General features: G+C 45.7%; 2 protein-coding genes across 3 annotated transcripts; one reads left to right on the top strand and one right to left on the bottom strand.

The window, feature by feature from the left end:
* The first annotated feature begins 1,504 nt into the window (after positions 1–1,504).
* csnk1db (casein kinase 1, delta b) lies at positions 1,505–15,422 on the top strand. Of its 2 annotated transcripts, XM_079756889.1 has the most exons (10): positions 1,505–1,973; positions 4,814–4,924; positions 5,283–5,431; positions 6,238–6,466; positions 6,674–6,844; positions 6,996–7,144; positions 7,321–7,492; positions 9,830–9,969; positions 10,566–10,636; positions 12,642–15,422. In XM_079756889.1, exons 1-9 carry the CDS (start codon positions 1,898–1,900, stop codon positions 10,596–10,598), a joined length of 1,230 nt encoding a protein of 409 aa, XP_079613015.1. In that variant the 5' UTR covers positions 1,505–1,897; the 3' UTR covers positions 10,599–10,636; positions 12,642–15,422. The 2 variants fall into 2 exon arrangements, with proteins under 2 accessions (XP_079613015.1, XP_079613014.1); XM_079756888.1 differs by lacking the exon at positions 10,566–10,636.
* slc16a3b (solute carrier family 16 member 3b) lies at positions 14,944–22,209 on the bottom strand. The gene is made up of 6 exons (XM_079756885.1): positions 22,062–22,209; positions 19,362–19,617; positions 18,569–18,712; positions 17,710–18,311; positions 17,272–17,452; positions 14,944–17,033 (listed from the first exon to the last, which is right to left on the bottom strand). The coding sequence occupies exons 2-6, from the start codon at positions 19,582–19,584 to the stop codon at positions 16,714–16,716; spliced, it is 1,470 nt and encodes a 489-aa protein (XP_079613011.1). The 5' UTR covers positions 19,585–19,617; positions 22,062–22,209; the 3' UTR covers positions 14,944–16,713.
* Positions 22,210–22,312: the final 103 nt, after the last annotated feature.

The following is a 22,312-nucleotide window of genomic DNA, read 5'->3' as shown; positions in this document are numbered from 1 at the left end:
GGGAGTGATAGCCTTTATATTTTATAGATCTTATTTTGGGCATATATGGGAGTACCTGTTTTCTTCCTCTAGATGTCCCCATTGCCCCTTATAGTTTGAACCACCAATCGCTTGGCTATAATGATTACTCTGTTTGGAACACTAAAAAGCCACAAATGTTATGATCGAAATTGTAGATCTATCTTTTGAAGGGCGATATGTTGAGTGTTGCTGCGTGTTGTTGACCGAAGCGTGTGAAATGATGGATTCGCATGAATGGGCACCAGTGCTTAGTTAGAGTAGGCCTGACCTACTAAAATGTCACAAATCTCTGATCCTGTATCGATATAGCTTAAAGGCCACGCCAAATACTTTGCTGAATCATTTTACTGTTAAAAGGTCTGACATGTTGTCAACTACAGTTCATTAAAGTTGACCCTTTTGTGCGAGGAATATTAACGGCATGACTTTATCATTATTTATGTTGTTAAAGTATTTTGTTTTCATATAGTAGTAGTATTTTGTTTTCGGAAAGTCATATTTCAAGAAAAATCAAATAAAAATATGAACACATTGCGCATGCCTGGCCAGATGAGGACACGCTGATCCCATTGTTGTAGAGAGGGCGTAGATTCATCTCGCTTTTTTAATTAGTCTGCAATTACAAAATTCTGTCTGGACCATACTACTATACTATTACCCTACTACTGTGATTCCACCGTGCACTTTTAGTTTTGTTGACAACACAAAGCCCTTATTTTCATGTGTTTTGCACAAAGCTCCTCCCACCTCGGTGAGGAGCATTGTGGTACACGTGCGCTGAGGATTACCCAATCTAAACAACAACAGGCTGCCATGTGAGCGGCCGAAACGCTTAACGATTGGTACATATTTGACCAATCGCAAAAATTGTGAGAACGATTTACACTCATGGGCGTGGTTCCTTTTATACATACTATATGAGAACAAGAAGCGACTGCACATGTTTGTCTTGATTATCCACAACTTTATTTTATGAGTTGGCGCACACACACTGTTCGAAGAATTGATATAAGTTTAATTAATATATAGTAAAGGTATTGTTGAACGCCCCATTCATTTCAAGGGTATGACTCGCTGGCCATTGTCTTCTCCATTTATGAAACTACCTGTAACTTTAGCAAATCATTTTTATCTTCCGCATGTATACTGACACAAAAAATAACTGCAGAATTCGTATTTATAAACTGCCTAAATATGCTGAATTTAATATTGTAAACTACTGCATTCTATGTAGGTTATATTTCCAAAATGCACCGTTTGTTATCTAGAATGCACTTCCCATTTCTGTTTCATAATCGTCTGTACAATACTATTTGTATAACGTTACAGCATATGTATAAAAACTGTATTTGCACATGGCTCTTTTTATATTATATACACTTTGCTCTCGCTCCCTCTCCCCACTCTCTCCCTAGCTCGCTCTCTCTCTCATTTGCATATAGTTGCTAGGGGAAGTGACGTCAGAAGCATATGACAGTTATCGCTGTGGAGCACCATCCTATGTAAAGAATCGGACGATATTTGGAGGATACCTATTCGCCAAATCCGACCCCATCCTGCCTTAAAACAGGGGAAAATGATATTGAAAATATCCAGATCATAAACTTCACATTCGTGGCTTTCCGGAAATATCGATATTGTGATGGTTTAAGGATTTAAACCATTAAAACGGAATGGTGAAAGTTGGACGGCCACAGAAGAGACTGAGACTAGGATCTGGAGAGGAGGGGGAGTGTGAATAAAGGGGTCGGTTGTAACCCAATTCAGTAAGGTGAAACATTTGACGAGGTAACCGAGCATATAGTTCATTCTTTACGAGATAACATTAATTTACAAGGGACAAACTAAGCTATAGACGAAAAAAGTCAACATCAAAATGGAGTTGAGAGTAGGAAACCGATACAGACTGGGTAGAAAAATCGGAAGCGGATCCTTCGGAGACATCTATTTGGGTGAGTAAAATTCAACATTAACTCTGTATTTTCCCGGGGGATAAATAGATTGTTGTGATCATTCGTATTGGCACTGGCTCTGCAAATCAAGTTCGTATCAATGTTCATACTTGGCTCCTTTTAATGTGGTCGAAAATCAAACGAAGGAGGTTAGGTCAGGCAAGCTAGTCCCATAGTGCTAGCCTAGTCCTAATCCCGTCCTACCCCAGTCCTAACCTAGTCCTCCTAACCTAGTCCTCGGCTAGTCATCACCCATCCTAGCCCTCCTAATCTAGTCCCCTCTCCGTTGTATCTCCAGAAAAACACCCATATATTCCCCTCGGATGTATCCGCCTATGGTGCACGTATCATAGGGCAGATATCCCTCCGTGAACGGCCTGTACTCTGTGTGTTGTCACCGTGTCCCACAGCCCCTGTTTACAAACGATCGGGGGTTTGAGGACATTTTCTTGATCGTTACTAGCTCGTTTCTTCGTTTTGTGGACGAGGCAGGCTATAGTTCTTGCTGGACCAATGCTAAGTAGATGGATTTGAATCTTGTTGGACGCCTAACCCCGTCCAGGCAGAGCCAGTCCTACAGTGTTTGCTTGCAGCTCCCTGCCATCTGTCATCTAATTCCGGGGCTGAAGGGCAGCAGAAAACATGAGCGAGCGAGCCAAGCAGATCTGTCCTGTTCTCCGGGCAATTCTTGCAGCCAAGTCGTTTTTTATTATGATGTTTTATTTTTTTTTGGAGCACCTCACTTATGCGAGATTACCACTGTTAATCCGTTGAATGCGATTAAGATTCGCCCCAACAAATACAGTGCAGCAGACTAGTTTGTCCAGTTTACGAAGTCCTCGCAGTTCAAATGAACGTATTCAAATATAGTACTCATTACGAATGTAGACAACCAATGTTTACATTCAGTTATCTAGTGTTGTCTGTCTCCTATTTGATCCATTATATTTCCACATTCATCCCATACATGCGATAGAGGCCTAAACGGCATATGCACTATAGCTATCTGTACATGACTGTGTTGGTACATGACTATTTTCTGAAGTGTAACGTTACGTTAAATATAAACTGACTCTTTATAGCTTGCCTGACCCAATGCAAACTAACCAGTGTGTGAATAGAAGGACTGCATTGTTTCCATGAACGACATCACCCCTGTTAATAACTGTCATGTTTGTGTTCTAGTTGTTTGGTTTTTAAAATGTTGACCAAGCAAAATATATCGGTTTTTTTGGCGTGGTAAACCTAGCATTGTTCCCTCTTTGGGTATTTAAGTAGACCAGCTGACAAAGCAAACAAAGCAAGCAGAACTACATTGGGGACAGTACTCTTAAACTGGAAGTGCAGCTGTGTTTCCCTCCCTTATGTAAGGTGACTTATAGAATCGGTGTTTCCAAAACATTTATGTTTGTCTATGGCGTCTGCTTGGAGTCTGCTGAGCTTTTTGTCATTGTAGACACTTATTTTCGTTACAGGCCAGTAACTCCACCCTCCTGAATCCCTCTGTGTGCTAGTCCAACATGCTCGTTTTATTGAGATTCCTGACTGAATTACAGAATGTGTTGTGTAACTCTGAGACTCAAACAGGCTATCTTACATCTGTGTCCTCCTGTAAAGTAGACCGCCTATGTTATATTATATACGTGTTACAACACTCTATAACAACAAAGTGCCTTTATTTAAAGCATCGATATCATATGAATGTCGTGCCAACTTATAAACCATAAGCCAACCAAATGAGTACTAAACTAACAGCAATAACAAGCCGACTGGAGCATTATTATGTGTCTGTTCTTCTTTTCTTGTCCTTAGGTTCCACTTGTCTGTCTGTGTATTTGTATTTGTATTAGGAGTATTGACAGCTTGAACCACTTCCGCTTTTGAATTATTTTTTTGCATTGCAGTTGGGTTTATGAAACCACACGCACGCATATGAGTCTCAGCCTGTTGAGTGATTGCACCAAGGGTGTGGAGTGTCAGGACCCTGATCAGTAAATATTGCCACTGGTTGCTTTCCAGCCCTCAAGAGACAGCAGACTTTGTGTTGTGTGGATCTCCGCTGAAACACACCCAAGTATAGCTCACAACATGAAATATTCATCTGTTTTGATTTAAGGTGTAGCAGGGCATCAGTATGGACACGTCAACTCAAGTAAATATAGATTGACCATGCTGGGTCTTTGGCAGACATGAATACAATAGACAAAAAATACAAATAATGTTAAATTCAGGAACAGGAGGTCACTTTATTGGACTATTGACGGATCTGTGAACAGGGTCCATTGTTGTGAATGTAAGTCAGGGCTGTTTGTCGTGGTCTTTATTAAGGACTATGTGTGCGTGTATTTTCTGATCACAAAAAGTTAATACTTTTTGGCGTTTTTTTCTTTTCCTTTTAGATTTTTTTTATTTGCGTCATGGATTCATTTCCCCACAATGGTTTGTCATGCTAAGTTGTCAGTCGGGTTCTGCGATTGTTTCCTGAAACTGGCTCATATAGGCTAATCTTCCAGGACGCACGTATAGTGTTTTTGGTCTTAGTCAGCCTCCTGCATTGTTTTGTTGCTGTCGTGCAGGGATATGCCTTGACATGTTCGGCCACAAAACTTTCCATAAGTCATTTGGTAGAGAATCTCTTGGCTGCTACCGATTTATTTCACAATATATAGGACGCATGTGCCTCTACTTGTCTCGACATGTATGACACTCAACCACCTTGAATATTACAGCTACGTCATACTCTCTGTTTTCACATGATATTTGACATCTGCAGTCCTGGTCCTGTTGTCTGCGGTAGCGCTAATGATACCACGTGTCCTGTCCTCTGTGTCCGTTCCCAGGCACTGATATTTCCGTGGGTGAGGAGGTTGCCATCAAGCTAGAATGTGTGAAGACCAAGCACCCCCAGCTCCATATCGAGAGCAAGATCTACAAGATGATGCAAGGAGGAGGTGAGCGGTCACGTCACACACTCACATCTCACATGTCTGTTCCCATCATGATGCATAACTCTCCTGTACAATGTGCTTCCCAATGCATAACTGCTCTGTATACCGCTACGCGTTGTAAACCATCGACACTGCTGATTATCCCCTTTTTTAAAAGGTGATTCATAGCCTGTGGTATAAATATATATTAATATTTCTAATATAAGTATCAAGTGATTCAGTACAGAATTACGGCGAGCACAGCGTTACTGACTGATGCTTGATAAAGATATCCTAATGAATGGATCTCTGCTTCTGCTCCATTGAACTTTGGATGTAAATGACCCCCCCCCCCCCTCCCCTCCTCTCAATCCACCTGCAGTGGGCATCCCGATAATCAAGTGGTGCGGCGCGGAGGGCGACTACAACGTGATGGTGATGGAGCTGCTGGGGCCCAGTCTGGAGGACCTGTTTAACTTCTGCTCCCGCAAGTTCAGCCTCAAAACGGTCCTGCTGCTGGCGGACCAGATGGTAGGGACTCACTCAAATGTCACCTCCCGGTAACTGCCGTCTTGGTCACAGCGCTAGAGGGCCTGGATGTGCTCATATCCTGTATGAACCCCCAGTGGAGAAAGGAAACCAGCTTGAGGGACACCCCAAGGGAAGGCTCCAATTCCTGGATGTGGAGAAGATTGATAGGTGTCGTGTGGGTGTCATAAAATGGCAAATGAATGTTATCAAAATGTCATAGGGCACAGAGCAGCCATCATAGTATTGACTTGATAATAAATGAGTAATTAATTTAGACTGATAAAGGCAACGCCTCTTCCATCTGTGTATGGTGGTGATGCAGCCGACTTGTCACGGATGGTATTATTAAATCGCAAGTAGAGCCATTTTTTGGGTGTGGTAGAAATACTGGTTGTTTTATTTGGCTCTGAATGGTTCTTGGAACCTTTTGGCTACAGATTCCGACATTTTTTATTCTGGTATTTCATTAATAATAGCATTGTTCTTCCTGGGTATTCCTGTTCAATACTTTCTAATATAGGAGAGAACTGCTTCACCTGTTGTGCAATGTTAAGTCTAAGGAAATCAAGTCTCTTAGAATCACAGAAAAGTGGGACCATTTCTTATGTCATTGGTGTGGTTCTGAAAAACAACGTTAATGGTCCAAATTGGCTGGGTTTTTTGGCAGAAAGTTTTTGTTTCAGACCTATTGCTTCACAACACACATGGGAAGCAACACTATAGCTGAACCTTCCCCCTTTTAAGCACTTTCTTCTACTGCGAACCTCGTCGCCTTACTCCTCTGCCTCTCTCTGTCGCCACCGTAGATCAGCAGGATTGAGTACATCCACTCCAAGAACTTCATCCACAGGGATGTGAAGCCCGACAACTTCCTGATGGGACTGGGCAAGAAGGGCAACCTGGTCTACATCATCGACTTTGGCCTGGCCAAGAAGTACCGCGACGCCCGCACGCACCAGCACATCCCCTACCGCGAGAACAAGAACCTGACCGGCACCGCCCGCTACGCCTCCATCAACACCCACCTGGGGATAGGTAGGGCTGCTGTTAGCACTCTCTGGTCACTCCACTGGGACATTACCTTATGCGTGTTGCAATGGAGGTATTTTAATCAAGGGGTTGAGTCTTGTCATCAGCTCTGAATTTGCCTACACCTGTCGCGTGTGTAGGACAGGATCATTGCTGATGGTATGATGAGAGCTTTGTATAGTTACCTTGTCCCGTCTGCTGCGCCCCCTACAGAGCAGTCCCGGCGTGACGACCTGGAGTCCTTGGGCTACGTCCTCATGTACTTCAACCTGGGCTCGCTGCCCTGGCAGGGCCTCAAGGCCGCCACCAAGAGGCAGAAGTACGAGCGCATCAGCGAGAAGAAGATGTCCACGCCCATCGAGATCCTGTGCAAAGGCTACCCCTGTGAGTGCAATGTATGGAAGGGCAGTGCTTGCATTGGGCTGAGCCAGCGGCGTCCTGCCCTGAAAGAAGACTCTTGCACCAAGATCGCCTCTTTGGAACCGGGATTTTGAGTCCGAATGGCTTTTGAAAATTATTTTCTTTCTTCTTTTAGCCGAGTTTGCCACCTACCTGAACTTCTGTCGCTCCCTGCGTTTCGACGACAAGCCAGACTACTCATACCTGCGGCAGCTGTTCAGGAACCTGTTCCACCGCCAGGGCTTCTCCTACGACTACGTGTTCGACTGGAACATGCTCAAGTTTGTGAGTATAAATAACCACGCCGTGTGTATTATCCGGGTACAATTATGCTAATATCCACCCTTCAGAGTAGAGATAGACTGACATTATAAATGTCTTGTATGCAAACTCACAATGAATTTTACACAAAGCCGCTTCTGAAAGTATCTCCTCTCAAACCCGTCTCGCCATGTGCCCAGGGAGCCAATCGCGCTGCGGAGGAGGCGGAGCGAGAGCGGCGTGACCGAGAGGACCGGCTGAGGCACGGCAGGACCCCGGGGCCCCGGGGGATCCCCGCTGCCCCCGGCAGGCCCCGGGGCCCACAGGAGGCCGGAGCACCCCCCACGCCCCTCACGCCCACCTCACACACCGGTCAGTGCGGTTACAGACCACGGGGAGGCTCATAGTGTGTGGATGTAATTTAATATTCTGCAGTTTGTGTGAAGGCTTTTTGTTATTGAGGCCATTGTCAGACAATGTCATACAAATGTGTTTGTCATTACAGTATGTGTGCATTTTTTTTTTTTTTAATTGGCTGGCAATGTTTATAGCTATCTATGTTTCATGATTATAAATCTTTCAACAATTCAATTAGGAAACCGGTCCAACCTGTGCTTTTCGCCGTAGTCTAGGGCACCGCTCCATACTACCTGCCTTTCGGTCAACACCTCTGCCAAAGTGTGAATCTAAATTTGCAAATGGCAAAGCCGTGCCCGGAGCTGTTGTTGAAGTCCCTGTTGAAAGGGTGGGGGCGGTGCACACGGATTAGCTATAGATAACAGATTATATATATTTATATATCTTTAAAGGTGATATTGTGCTTTTTCGACTTTTCCCTTTGCTATAGACCGTTGTATGCCATATGTTTTACTTTGAGCTAGAAAATAATCAAGGTCCGAGCCAGGGGGAGTATTCGCGCCCACCGAGAACCCTTTAATAAGTGCGTGGAACGGCTTGTTTGCGCTCATACTTTACATCCGTAAAAGCTTGTGGTGTTCGGTTACCTGCCGCGTCGAGAAGATGCTCCCTGTGTGAAAGCTAATTCCCAAAGAAGGTGGCGTGTAGAATGAGTGGTTGCAAGACCACACCCTCCGCAGTACAGCCCCAGCACCGTGTTCGCTTCATATCACTGAGAACCGGGCACCGTATGATGTAGGATGTCTGCCTCGGTCAGTCCTCACAGACGAGGCACTTCCCACTTTGTTGGCCCAACCTGGACCCTAAGGATCACACTCTGTAAGTATGCTTTATTAGCAATTTTTTTCAAACAAGGTAGCTACTAATGAGTGTTAGTTGAGTATGTTGTCGCTGAGTGGTTCACCCAGTGCCGAAGATACCGAACGTTATTGTGTGTAACATATTGGTTAGTCAGCTGTAGCGTTAGTTCTCGGCTAACTTCCTAGCTCCAATCATTATGCTGTTATGTTTTGGTTCATCAGCTCTAGTATTATACCTCGGCTAACTTGCTTCCTTAAGTTATTGTGTTGAGTTGGATAAATTATTATTAAAGCTGTATTGTTACTGTATGTTATTAGGCCTTGTACATCATCATGGCATATATTCAATACGAGATAATTACCAATTAATGACTAAATAACATATTCAAACGCCACAATTACTTTCCTATGCTTCAAATGGATCATTGACTGTTGACCTTCTATAATTGTAGGTTGTACCTGGTGATCATTATCCTAAAATGAAAGGGAGGATTGCAAGCCTGACCATCTACAGGACAAGCTGTCTTCGAGGTCGTGTTAAGTCCTGGAAGGGGAAAGGCACCACAAATATGGAGTATATGGATCACAACGCACGATGGGATGACCTTCCTGACACTCTGTCCCAAGAAGAAAAAGCTGACACCTGGAAAGGATAAATTGAAAAACGTGTTTACTGCGTATATACAGGGATGCTTATGTGAAGAGTTTGAAACAATATCAAAATTGAAACGTATTACAATTTTATATTAGAGTGGTATCTCTTAACATGAAATAAAAACATTCTCTGCTTCTGTCCTATTCTTCAAAGGTTCACAGTACACTCTAAGGATGTTGTTTATGTTCTGCAGGCTATATGGATTCAAGCAGTAAGGCTCTAGGCCTGGTTTGTGCAGCATGCATGTAGGCTGAGCTGGAAGCTGCTTCATTCGTCTTACAACCTAATAAGGACAATAAGTGCTGAAAAACAAATAGTGTTTTGTAATAAAGCAAATCACTCCTGAGGCGACATCATTCCATAGGACATATTATTGATCCAGGACGCAAAATGTATTTCAAATACAATGGGTGTTGGAATAGTTAATATAAAACAGATTGTTGCAGGAGAGACCACCAAATGAGCAACGTTAGCCTTGTGCGTAGCTTTGAAGATGCAACAAGAAAGTAATGTATAATTTATCAAATGTATAGTTACAATGGATATACTCGGGTCATTTAACAAACACACTGTTGTTACCTTGTTGTACACAAATGAGTTAGATCGTGAAATATAAGATGCCCAAACGACAAATGTTAACAAATTCTTGGGCGGTCTGAATTTGCCGATAAGCGTTGCCGACAGAGTTGGCATGCTGACCAATCAGATTTGACTGGGCTACTCGGGAGCGGGGCCTAAAGTGAGCGTACTGCTAGAGCCGGTGCTGCGTATGAAGGTGTATGAGAGTATACAGTCTGTACAGGAGTCTTGACGGTTCACCCCCTCCGCCCTCCACAGCGAACACATCCCCGCGCCAGGTGTCCGGCATGGAGCGCGAGAGGAAGGTCAGCATGAGGCTCCACCGCGGTGCGCCCGTCAACGTGTCCTCCTCTGACCTGACGGGGCGGCAGGACGCCTCCCGCATGTCCACCTCACAGGTACGTGTGTCCCCTCGCCCGGCCTCGCTCCCGGGCCTCGCCGCTCGGCCCTCGGCCCCCGACTCGGAAACACCCAGCCGCACACCAATGATCACCCACCGTGGCTTTGTCAGTGTTCAGCCTCAGCTCAGTTGCTTTTACAACATGCAAATGTCCCATGCCATGTATTTGGTTATATCCCTTTATCAGTTGGTCCCAAAGGGCTTTCACAGGCCGCTGCAGGTTTAATGCAGAGTTTGACTGCGTCGGAATGGAAGGAGGATTGCCCCAACATGATTAAAAGACACTAAAGCAGCATAAGCAGGATTGGGAAGCCATCTACTTATTAGGTCATCAAACTCAGTGGAGATGTCAGAAGCCCTAGCTCCTAAGACACCTTTTTTTAGATCCACTCATTGTCCGTTGAAAGGACCTTATTTTAAGGAGAAGCCCTGTATGTGTTAAAAGGTTCATCAGACAGCCGAATGGACCGAAAAACATTAAAGACTCATCGCAGCTAGTCCTCACCGGTCATGTCTGGTCGGAATAACTCTGGGTTCTGACTTGACATATACAGCCTTCTCTCTCCCCCTCCCTCCCCCCCCCCCCAACCTCAGAATAGCATTCCCTACGAGCACCATGCCAAGTAGACGCTCACCAAGTCCTTGTGTGATGGCAGCCGCGCTGGGTGAGTCCCATACCTGAAGCACTGCTCAAACACTCCTCTCCTGCACACGTCCCCCGGGACTGTCCAGGCCTTCAGAGTGTTCTTCAGGTTGCAAAGGCTTCACTCCTGCTCCCCCGAACGGGTTTGAAGCCACAGCCGGAAGGCACTTTTTACAGCGCTTCATCTACAAAATGAATTTACCTTCTGCCTGGGACCGTCGGTTCCAGCTTCTTGGTAAAAGCTGTAAAAGACTTCCAGTTTTTAGTGTTGCAACCTGGGTTCAGAGTGTTCTGCAGGTCAGGCAGCCTGACTTCCCATTTCCTGTTAGACTTGGGTGTGTTTGGCAGCAGCCGATGTCATAGGATCTCGTATTGCAATTGCAAAAGTTTTGACACCGATGTGTCATTGTGCAACGTTTGCACAATGTTCAAATCGACTATCCATCAGTGACGTCTGCCAGTGAGTCCCCAAGCCCTAGTCTTTTGGCTTTTTTATCCCTTCACGCAACTTTTGATAAATATTTTGGACACGTAAAGAGCCAACACAGTTGCAAAGACGACAGTCGATGGGCGTCAGTTATACAGTAAGACGGCAGAGGAGCAGTCTGTTTCGCCATACGTCATTTAACATTTTCAAAGTCGAGCCAATCAGAAATCAAAGAGCCCATATTTACTGTTGATTGTATGACATCATCTTTGCGCCCATCAAATCCATTTTCATTGATCCAGACGGGAGGTTGTTCTCAGGTGTGAGGCAATCCCGTCAGAAGGTGAGCGACCAGTGTTTCAAAGCCCTAGCCCTGACCCTCTCCCTTCCCCACGTGTGGAACCCGCGCCCTCTCTTGATCCATGCTCTGGCTTGTTGCTTGTGCTGTTGATTTGATGCCTGCTCAAAGCTTAGCGGCAATGCTTCAAAGCATACGAACAGCATTCACGGCAAGCCTTGCAATTTTATGCCGTCGTTGTGCTGATGAGGTGTTGATACAACATTCCCTGCCTTGGGTTGTTTTAACGTAGATGTGTTCATGCAGAACATGCCCTGCCTTGGCTTGTATCCAGACCGTTGTGTGTGCATGATGAGGGACACTGCAACCCCACAGCATGGCACTCAACCATATGTTTAGGATTGTGTGGAATATTATAAACCCGTTTGTTACTCCAACTCAAATAAGTGTGTGACTTTCCCCATCCTATGTCTTACCAACCTATTGATATATTATCCATTTTCCTGTTGTTTGTTCTTTCCATTTAAAGGGGGCCTACTGTAGATATAAATCCTTTCCTGCTCTTACACACTCTGGTGTTCATTTGGTTAATATTCCAGATGGTCACTGGGTAACCTGAAACCCTGGGTGTGTCTCTAGTCCTACCATAGAGCCGCCTCAGAGTAGATTGGGCTGATTCGATATGAGCCAGTACTGGTTCTTCTCCAAACCATTTCCTGGTCTACAAAATGATCCAGGAACACTAACGACGGTGTTTTATGATGCACGGCGAAGCGATTCCAAGATGTCTAGGAGGAAGGCGAAACGTCTGCGGTGTAATTCCCAAATGAGATATAAAAACGAAATCTCTGAACAATCTCCTGAAAGACCAATCAACGGGGAGGGAGGTGGGAAGCTCTACCACATTCAGGGCTGGATAGCACACTACAGATCATGTTTTATTACATGTTTCAGAATCATAGTTTGGCAGGCGTTAATAATTCAGGGCTACAATATTGCCCTACAAAGAGTAACTGCGCAATGGGGAAAACCGAGAAAAAGGGCATTAAAGGGTTTCAACTGGCCAGCCAAATGGGTTATAAGGCAAATTGCAATAATATAACACAAAGCCAAATTTAAGTCTGAAACTTTGTCACAAGATAAAACACACGGGCTATTCAAGTTTAGTTATAACCCATGTTCGCCAAATTAGCAGATAGCCTTTGGACAGCGGAAGAGGCCCCCTTTGATTAGAATGATGGACTAAACGGCCAATAGCTGCACTGTTGCTCCCATTCACGGTGTTGTCTGCTTCCTCTGCAGATGGTGGCCGGCGTGACTCCGGGTGGCCTCCACTCTTTAGCTCCGCGATGAGCCCCCACCCCCAACCCCACCCCCCGCCCGCTCTGCTAGCGGACCACACCCTGCTCATGTAGCAGCAATCAGACGACACACAAATATACTGCTACTGCTAACTCCAGCTCTCATTTGAAGCCAGCTGCTGACTCAGCACAATGTCTGTCTATGATCTATTTCTTGGCCTCGTGTTCCCCTCCACCTCCACCCCCCCCCGCTTTTCAGATATTCCTGCCTCCTCTTTGAATAGATCCCAGCCTGTCGTCTCCACCCCCCCCCCCCCCCCCCCCCTCACTGTCGGGGGTCTTGGTTGCCAGACCTAGAGCGGCAGACATTTTGATAAAATATATTGAGGACGTAAAGGACTGCTCTCATGTGTCCACTTTTACTATCGGGAGAACCTTTGCAGAACCCTCCATGCCGGTGGTTCCCTTTCCGCCTCCAGTTGGGCTTAAGAACCGGTCTGGCCAACCTGTAGTACACACACACAACACAAACACACAACTGTTCTCCACCATTATGTGTCCTAACGCACACATTTCTTGAACCACCGTTCACGGAATGCGTGTGTTCGGTTCTGTTCCTACTGCTACTGAACGTGGAATAACCCGGTGCATAACACGCTTTTACTTTTTTTACTTGGCAGTAACTTAAATCGAGTGGAAGCAGCAGCTTCTCTTTCCTGTGGGTAGATTTTTGAGGTGTGATGCTTTTATTTTGAAGGTGTGTGTATTTTATTTCTTCACATTAACGACAAGCCAGGGCGCTTTTCAGTTTCTGTTGGGTTTCATTTTGCAGCCGCTGGTGCGATACTTTTTCGATAGCTACGTCCTTTATAGGAGAGAAAACAAATCCTGCTTTGCATGTTTTAGAACCCTGCCCCCTCGTTTCGCCAGCGGTCAGGGGCAGGGGTAAAGCTAACCGGTCTACTCATAGTCCTGACGTACCAAGTCTTCTTATTGGTACCCTGGGTCCAGGTAGATATAAGTGTATCAACCGTTATTTTTTCTGGAATCTCACGGTCAGTGATGTCACCAGCCTTCCCCCCCTTCCCCCCTCCCTCCCCTCCCTCGGTTCAACCATCGAATGAGTTCCCCCCCACTCCCAGTGTCCGGTCGAGGAGAAGTGCACTTTACAAAGGAGCCCCGGGGGGCCCGTTTAAGACACTTGCATTTGATGTCTGCTCACTGTTGTACAGATCTACGTTTTCATTCCCTCGTTTGTATGATTTTTAAGCTGTGAAATATCTGTAATATAGATGTGTACATGTTCTTTTTTTTTCTTTCGCCCCTTCTTTGTCTATTGGTTTAGATGAAAAAAAAAAAAAGGCATCCTCTCTTCAGCTCCATCCGGGCAACTTGCCTGGTGTTGGGGGGATTAAAATGCAGGGGTAGTTTTGTTTTGCGTCATGATAACAAGTGGCTCCACCCCCCAGTAGTTTTGTCGTCGACGCGTCGTGAAGCAACATAGGCAGGGCTGTGAGTTACACCTCGGACGCAGATGCCCCATCCCTCTGTCATTTTAAATTCTCCTCCCCTTTCAAACTAACGTAGTCCTTTTTAACCTCTTCAACTCTAGGGTCCCCATATTTGGGGACTCTCGATCGCTCTCAATCTAACCCAGAAACCTAAAAAATAGGCTGGAGCTTAAGAGGTTAAGGAGCACCTTGCAGTTTGACATTCCCGGTTAATTAACGTCGTGGAACGATGTAGCGGATCAAATTGTTATTGTATTGATGTACTTGAGATACAGCCTGAATCGTTTAGTAATTCAACTTGCACGCAACTGCGTGAACTTTGCAATACTAAAAGGATCTAGCCGTGATTCTAAAAGTGACAATATTTTAGCATTTGATTTGAAAACATTTTCCCACGCAAAATTTAAAGGGTGGTGGCAACATGCATGTGATACTTGAGGATAAATAAGTAAACCCCAGTTTTAGCAGAAAACTCCAACCTGGAGATTTGAAAAGATGCCATCTGGAAAGTTGTGAAGGTTTAGGAAAAACGAACACTTCGGCTTCTGTAGCAGTGAGGGAAGCCCGTTTTATTAACTGAAAGTGATTTGGGGGATTACTTACACGGAAGCATTAGTATTGTATAGTCCCTGGTTACGTCCCTGCACATAGAGGTAGTACAGGATCAATTATGAAATGCCACAGCCAGCTCACCACTAAATGGATGAGGACAAGGCACTCATTGCTTACCAAGAATCTTTTTGTTTTTCTTTGTCTGTTTTCAAGCAAAGAAAATAATGTGAGTCCAGAAAGTCATCGTCTGAATCTTTATTTCTTTCGCCTTGGAGGAAATATCCTATAAAGGGATCTGATAAGACCTACATGGATGTGGCTAATCACAGAGACGGGGGCATTCAAAGCATTATAAGTGTATTGTTCACAAATTTCTATTGAGTCAAGAACTACTACTAATACTTGACAGGTTTAAGCCAGCAAACTAGTTTGGGCGAAGGGCGATTTGTATTTACCCGGACTTGTATGGGAACCAGCCAGTCTCCTGAAGCTTTCTACGCCTTTCTGACCATGTCCTGAACCATGGGAAGCCTGTTGAAATTGAGCCTCCCTGCTCTTCATTCTTCCCCTTAAGGGATCATTTTGACACGTGGTCGGTTTGGCTGGCCATGCAACAGTTATGTTTATCCAAGGTACCGGCTCCGTAAGATCTACTTTCTCTTTGTATTTGCCACTGTATTTGTGTACTTTAAAACCTGTAAATAAATTAAGTACTTGTACCATTTTTGCACTTTTTGTCCAACATCGACCACACATGCTGTACTCGTAGAATCGGAATGTGTTGAAATATTGTTTTATTCTGTTCAGTTATTTCTTTTGTGAGGAATCATAAACTAATCTGTAATGGCAGTCGAAGCTGGTGTTCTTTGCACCATTCATTTAAAGCACATCTGGCAGAGAGGACCTATTTCGTAACATTGGGAAACCCCCATAAAGCAATCACCGATGGGTCATTGAATAGGGTGCAGTTCAATATGAACAAAAGGGCCCTTATATTCCTTACAATGGTCTTGAACTCAAGGATTATAGCCATTCATTATCGTGTTCACTGTCTACAATGACAAGCATCACCCGTCTATTGACCAGCCGTCACTTACAACCTTACACAGAATGCCTTCATGGGTAGTTAATTCATATTTTACCACAGCTGTGTATTGTATAATTGACTTCGAACAGTAAAATAACTTGTGTGTGTTGCAATTCTCAATGTCATAACCAGACAACATGAAAGTTCCTTGCAAATGTCAAACGATGGCAAAACACACAACCACAGACACACACTTCACGTTACGCCAACTGCAGCATCAGCACAAGTGCAATAATTTAGAGGATCTTGATAGCCAAGAATACGTGAATTAAGTTATGAAAATAATTGAAGTTTGATCAGCACACATGCCTTATTAGACACAATTGGACACAAGTAAAACACTAGCAACACTGCACTGCAAAATACCAATTTTGTAGCACACTGTGTTGCAAAATAACTACGACAGTATGTAGTTCCCCTGTGGTAAGCTAATTGCCCACTAACCACAGGCGTGGACAGAACCCACTATTGATTAAAAAACACTTTGGTTGTTAACTGTAATGCCCAGCCTTATTCCCAAGTGGTATCTGAACGTGAGAACATAACAGGTGAGGTTCTGCAGAACAAACCTGAGAAACACGCCTCCAAAATAAAAGTTGACACCAAAACAGTATTGGGAAAGTATCGTTACAGAATGAGAAAAAAACGTCAAAAATGGAAAACGGCGACCACTGAGTGAAGATCACTCAGAGGAAATGTTAAGTGCCCAAACTGTGCAGATGTGAGTTGAGTCAGCGACTCGTGTTTTTGTGTTTGTTACAGTGCGACACCTCTTAACATAGAAAACAAACAAAACGCACCGTGGAGTTTTATTCTCCCTCTCTCTCCCCGTGTCTCACCCGCCCTGGCGCTTGGCGGTCTTTCCTCGAACGTCCTCTTTACCAGGGCAACTCCTCCCTTCGCTCTCCTCTGTGTCCTTCACTTCATACACCGTTCTCTGGCTTCACCTCTCCGTCGAGCTCCCCCTCCAAGCCATTCACCGTCTTCTCCTGCGGCCCGGCCGTCTCGCCCTCGTCTCCGTTCTGCGTCTCGGGGCCGTCCTCTGAGCCCGTCTCCTCGTGGTTAAGCCCCTCCCTTTCGCAGGCACTCATGGCCATCTCCAGCCGGGCCTCGGGCCCTTCGTCCTGCTTCTTCTTCAGGCAGAAGAAGTTCCCCAGGGCGATGATGAAGGCGGCCACCACCACCTCGCACCCGGCCAGCAGGAACACGTACATGTAGTTACGGGTGGCGTCCAACAGACGCCCTGGAATTGAGAGCGAGAGAGAGCGTTTGTTAGCGGCAGTAGTACTAGTCTTAGTCCATTACATGTTATCAGTTTAATTGAATGATTTGTATTTGTTTTTTTTGGTAAACTATTCTCCAACACATGACCACAAGCGAGTCAATACAACACTATTACACTACAATACAACACAATACAATGTGCTACAATGCAATTCATTTGACTGTATTATACACATGTAAATGTGTGTATAGCTGACCTGCGCCGGGGGGGCCCACTAGCACGGCGATGGCCTCCATCAGCAGCACCAGGCCGATGGCGCTGGAGAACTTCTCCGTTCCCACGATGGCCATGAGCACCTCGAACTGCAGCGCTCCCACCATGCCGTAGGAGATGCCGAAGAAGATGCAGAACAAGACCAGCCCTGGGTAGTCGGTGGCCTGTGGGGGACAACAGCAGCAAGAGACTGCAGTGAGGGGGGGATACTTTGACGCCCATCTAAGGGTTAAAACACAAGGGGCTATCCTAGGGGTACATTCATTTCTTTGTCCTGATTGAATGTTTTTTTTCTCTGATCTTTTTTTGTTTTGGCCATTATTACATGCCAAGATATACTATAAGTAGCATAACCACGGCACGGCAGCTGCAGCGGCGCCCCAAGAGGTTGCTTGCTGAACCACACAACGGAAAGCCTCACCTGCGACCCGACGATATCGGTGACGCCGTTGAAGATCATGGCGAAGCTGAACAGGTAGACGCAACGGGGCCGCACCCACTTGAGCCCCGCGATCAGGCCGCAGAGGGGCCGGGCGAACATGTCCACGAAGCCCAGGGTGGTGAGCAGCAGGGCCGACTTGGTGTCGGCGTTGCCCAGCTCCTTGGCGTAGCTCACCACGAACACGGGCGGCACAAACAGCCCCAGCACCATGACGGAGGCGGCCACCGTGTAGATGAGGAAGCCGCGGTCCCGGAACACGCTGAAGTCCAGCAGCTTCTTCTTCTTGGCCGGCTGCGGGCTCTCCTCCTGGATCTCCTTCACCTTGCCCTCCGCGTCTTTGGGGGGCAGCAGGGGCCTCATGAGGGCCCCACAGGCGCAGCAGTTGAGGAGGATCCCCCCCAGGATCATGAAGCCGCCCCGCCAGCCGTACTGGAACTGGAGGTACTGGCCCAGCGGGGATAGGCAGCACAGCGCCACGGGGCTGCCGGCCGCCGCCAGCCCGTTGGCCAGCGGACGCTTCTCGCTGAAGTAGCGGTTGAGCATGATCAGGGAGGGCTGGAAGTTCAGGGCCAGACCCAGTCCTAGGGGAGGGAGGGAGGGAGAGAGAGGGAGGGAGACTATTAACCAGTTAAACGTCTACACTAAGGCAGACATTACAGTGGGCCGTGGAGAGCATGGTGCTGAAAATGAATTAGAGAGAGGACTAGAGAGAGCGAGAGTACAAGAAAGAGAGAGAGAGAGGTGTAAGGGTGGCACACACAGCCACTCCAGGGTGAGACACAGAAGGCTTATAAAACCATACAAATAACACATGCATGCAGTGTCGTCAACGACCTACCTGTAATGACTCCAATGCAAATGTACAGGTGTATGATACTGGTGGCGAAGGAGGCCAGGATCATCCCCAGGGAGGCGAACAGCCCTCCGACCATCATCACCGGCCGGCAGCCGAACCTGTTGACCAGCACACTGCACAAAGGGCCTGCCCACGGCCCCTCGGCCAGTCAGTCACACACTCCTCTGACGCCTCAATGCTCTAGGTCAGCGTTGTTCAACATGTGCCAGTGGTACGTGAGGGCACTGCAGGCGGCACGTGGGACTTTTATCCTTTAAATACACTCATTTACAATTTTAGGAAAAATTCTATAGTAATATTGTTCATTAAATATAATATGATGGCTTGCTGTTATTCTAATAATAGTGTCACTTTGTGTATTCCACCATGTTTAATTGGTGTTATAATGCTAAATAAACACTGGGGAGCACTGACTTTTTCTGTCCACTGTTTCTAACTGGCCGTGGCCTTGCAGTAATAATTGTGTATAGAGGGGGGCGTTGGCAGTCTTCGCTCAGCAACTGCATGTGTTTTTCAAAATAGTCGTGAAAAGTCGCCCTGGAGTAGCTAAACCAAACTTATACCAGAGTACTGTGTAGTAATCCACATGAATATGAATGAGTTTTCTTTCATATTCTGGGAAAATGTAAAGAGCTGAACCACTGGGCCTACACAGCGCCATCCATGGTAGAAAACAAGTGACAAAATGTTGATGTTTCTCTTTTGCCCTGTAGATGGAAGCAAACTCACAACACCTTGGTCTAGTGTAAGCTTTATATCACACATGTGTCCCCACCTGTCCCGTAGAGCATGGCTAGCAGTATAGAGGATATCCAGGCGGTGTCGCTGTAGCCCACGCCAAACTCATGGATCAACTCCTTGAAGAAGACGCTTACGGCCTTGGGGAAGGCGTATGAGAAGCCTGTGATGACGAAGCAGCCTGTCAGCACAGCCCAGCCCCAGCCCCCGTCTGGAGCCTTCACCCCCGCAGGCCCCTCGTCCAGGACTACACCTCCCATGATGCACCTCTGATTGCGATGGTGATGTCACAGCTGTGGACGGACAGAGAGCTGGTTTTTGGCTTTGTATTCACTACTATACAATACTACAATTTCAAGGACATTTGTATTCCTGTGTGTGTGTTTGAGTGAGAGAGAGAGAGAGACCATCTGTGTTTAACTACAAATCACTGGGTAAATATCGATCTGGTTAAATGAAGGCATTCTGGGTGGTGTTGGTGGTGGTGATAGTGGCAATAGTAGTAGTACACATAGTACGGCCTCCTATTCTCACCAGGATGTTGCATAGAAGGAAACGATTGATTCTGGAAACACCGGTTATGTTTATCTCCAGCAGGAACATTAATGCGTTAACACAGCCTATTCACGAGTGCACAGTCACAATGATGGGACCAGCCATGATGTAACACTGCTCTGTCAAGGGCAATGTCTTACAGAGGTTTTTTGTATGACGCCTCATGCTATTGCCTTATCCCTTGTGCTGATGTAACAGAGGTTACAACAGCGAACACAATTTTTCATGGAGTCACAAATCTTTTTGAGAGGAACATATTTTAGCTTATCGTATTTAACAAGCAGTGTGGGCCTACCAATGACTGAGATTGGCTACATCTACATCATTATTCATTCAGAAATTAAGTTGGTTATAAATCAAGTTGTTAACATAGCTCAACCAGCCAGTTTACAACCACCACTACTTATAATCAAGACGCAGCTTTGTTAAGATGGGGGAACAAAGCTCCCCTTAAGAGGGGAAGTCGGTTATTGTGAAAAACTGAATCAAGAGAGAAGGACATCACAGCATCTGTTCTGTAGATGGTTCTCTCACGCTTCAACAACCCTCTACAGACCTGTGGACCTTGTCAGGATGTAATATACGCATCACTATTAATTTATTTATTGGCTCAAATACTAGCATGGGTAAGCGGTAATATAATGGTGCCAGAATCAAGAGAATGATTTACTCCAAGATTCTCACCACGCATTTCCAGCTACTCCTGACTTTCTACAGCTGTCAGCAGGTTCGGTCATACCCTTCTGTGAACACTTCTTTGGAGTGGCCGCAGCAATGTACACATTCTGAATGCCATTGCTCCAGTTCTTAAACCAAAATTACGTTGGACTTATCATTTGGTCAAAAGAAACGAATCCAACTGCACACCCTTGATGCCTTAAAACCAACCTTATGCTTAAATAGCGTTGATGAATTGTAAACATGTGCCTACACTCCCAAATGCTTAACCCTTTTGTAAAGTATAATGACAGGAATGTCCTATGTGGCTCAGTGGTAAAAACTGTTGCTTCACAGTAAAAAAGCACTATGTTTGCTGATTTCTGCCACCAGGGATGAAGACTCCGGCCTTGGCTGTTTTATATCAATGTTTTTCTCAATGCGATGGATGGAATCATAGCTCTGTGCCTTGTAAGCATACTCTGTGTCAACGTGGAAGTCTATGAGGACTTGTGTGAACGTAATGTTCTGTGTGATGTGATGTGTTCTTCTCAAGTGTGCTGGGAGTCACATACACCTCACAACCCACCGCACACACAACATACCTAATATCCTAACCTTTCCAATGGAACCCGTGCAGCCTTTTGACATGGTTGCAGATATACAACCTAAAATTAGAGATCCTTATATAACTACTGGACAACCACTCTCACTCACATTCTCCCTCTCGCACAAACACTGGCTGCGTACCAACAGACAGACACACACACACACACACACACACACACACACAAACGTACGATAACTAACAGCATCATGTTTTGGATATCAACTCGCGTTGGATTCGATTTGCGTGTGCGCCTTTATGTAAATGAGACACATACAAGAGAGATCGCTGTTAACAGGCGCACGTGCTGCTGTGAGCGTGCGTCGCCGTGTCTGACGCCCTCCACGGATGCTGACGGGCGCACGTAGGCTGGTCTACGTGACGCCACTTCTAGTTACTAATGCGAGGGGGGAAAAACGTTGAAATCCAAGTATGTTCACTCGAGATGCTTCGCGTTTCCTCGAAAAGACGATGCCCGTTGACGTCAGCCATGGTCAGCGCCGGCTTAGGTTACCAACAACGTGTAGGCACGTTTTAAGAAAACAAGTGCGCAGCAAAGGTGTATCACAAAAATGGTAAGAAAATAAAAATCCATGAGAAAAAAAAAGAATTATCAAATTCTCTCTCTATCTCTCTCCCTCTCTCTCTCTCTCCCCACCCCCCCTCCGCCCACACACAAACACACAACACACTCGATCACACCTAACACCTAATTATGTATTTTTGTTATTTTAATTGTTGCTTCGCTTCGCAAAACATCTATGCTACACACATCTACATTTAGAGTACTCAAAAACGTATTAAGCAGAACATTAGTCCTTTATCATTTATTACTTTATCATTCATTGGGCAAACGATGAACCGTAATCCTTGATGCCTTGCCAAAAAATGTCTATTAATAATGAAGAGGTCGCCTACCTGACCGGAGGCGTTAGGACTTAGGATCGTGGAATCAAACTCGCGTCCTCCGCCACTTAACCACTTGTTTCACGAGCTGTCACCGGCGCAGTGAGGGAACGAGCTGGGGGAGCGCAGGAGGATTGAACCGAAGTCTCTCCATCTCTCAGGTGATGTAGAACCCCTTTCCTCCACGGCGATGACGCATCTATGACCAGCAGTGGCGTGAAATGCTCCGCCCTTTTCCCCGCTTTGTTACTTCCCATCTTGAG

Source organism: Pollachius pollachius (assembly GCF_949987615.1).
Source record: "Pollachius pollachius genome assembly, chromosome: 19".
Taxonomy (NCBI): domain Eukaryota; kingdom Metazoa; phylum Chordata; class Actinopteri; order Gadiformes; family Gadidae; genus Pollachius; species Pollachius pollachius.
This window is presented reverse-complemented; position numbering and strand designations above follow the sequence as displayed.

Coding starts and splice junctions, on each gene's coding strand:
- csnk1db (XM_079756888.1), top strand. CDS start 1,898: ATGGAGTTGAGAGTAGGAAACCGATACAGACTGGGTAGAAAAATCGGA. Junction 5,432..6,237: donor TGCTGCTGGCGGACCAGATG/GTAGGGACTCAC, acceptor TCGCCACCGTAG/ATCAGCAGGATTGAGTACAT. Junction 7,145..7,320: donor ACTGGAACATGCTCAAGTTT/GTGAGTATAAAT, acceptor CCATGTGCCCAG/GGAGCCAATCGCGCTGCGGA.
- slc16a3b (XM_079756885.1), bottom strand. CDS start 19,584: ATGGGAGGTGTAGTCCTGGACGAGGGGCCTGCGGGGGTGAAGGCTCCA. Junction 18,713..19,361: donor AGCCATGCTCTACGGGACAG/GTGGGGACACAT, acceptor GGCCGTGGGCAG/GCCCTTTGTGCAGTGTGCTG. Junction 17,453..17,709: donor CCGATATCGTCGGGTCGCAG/GTGAGGCTTTCC, acceptor TGTCCCCCACAG/GCCACCGACTACCCAGGGCT.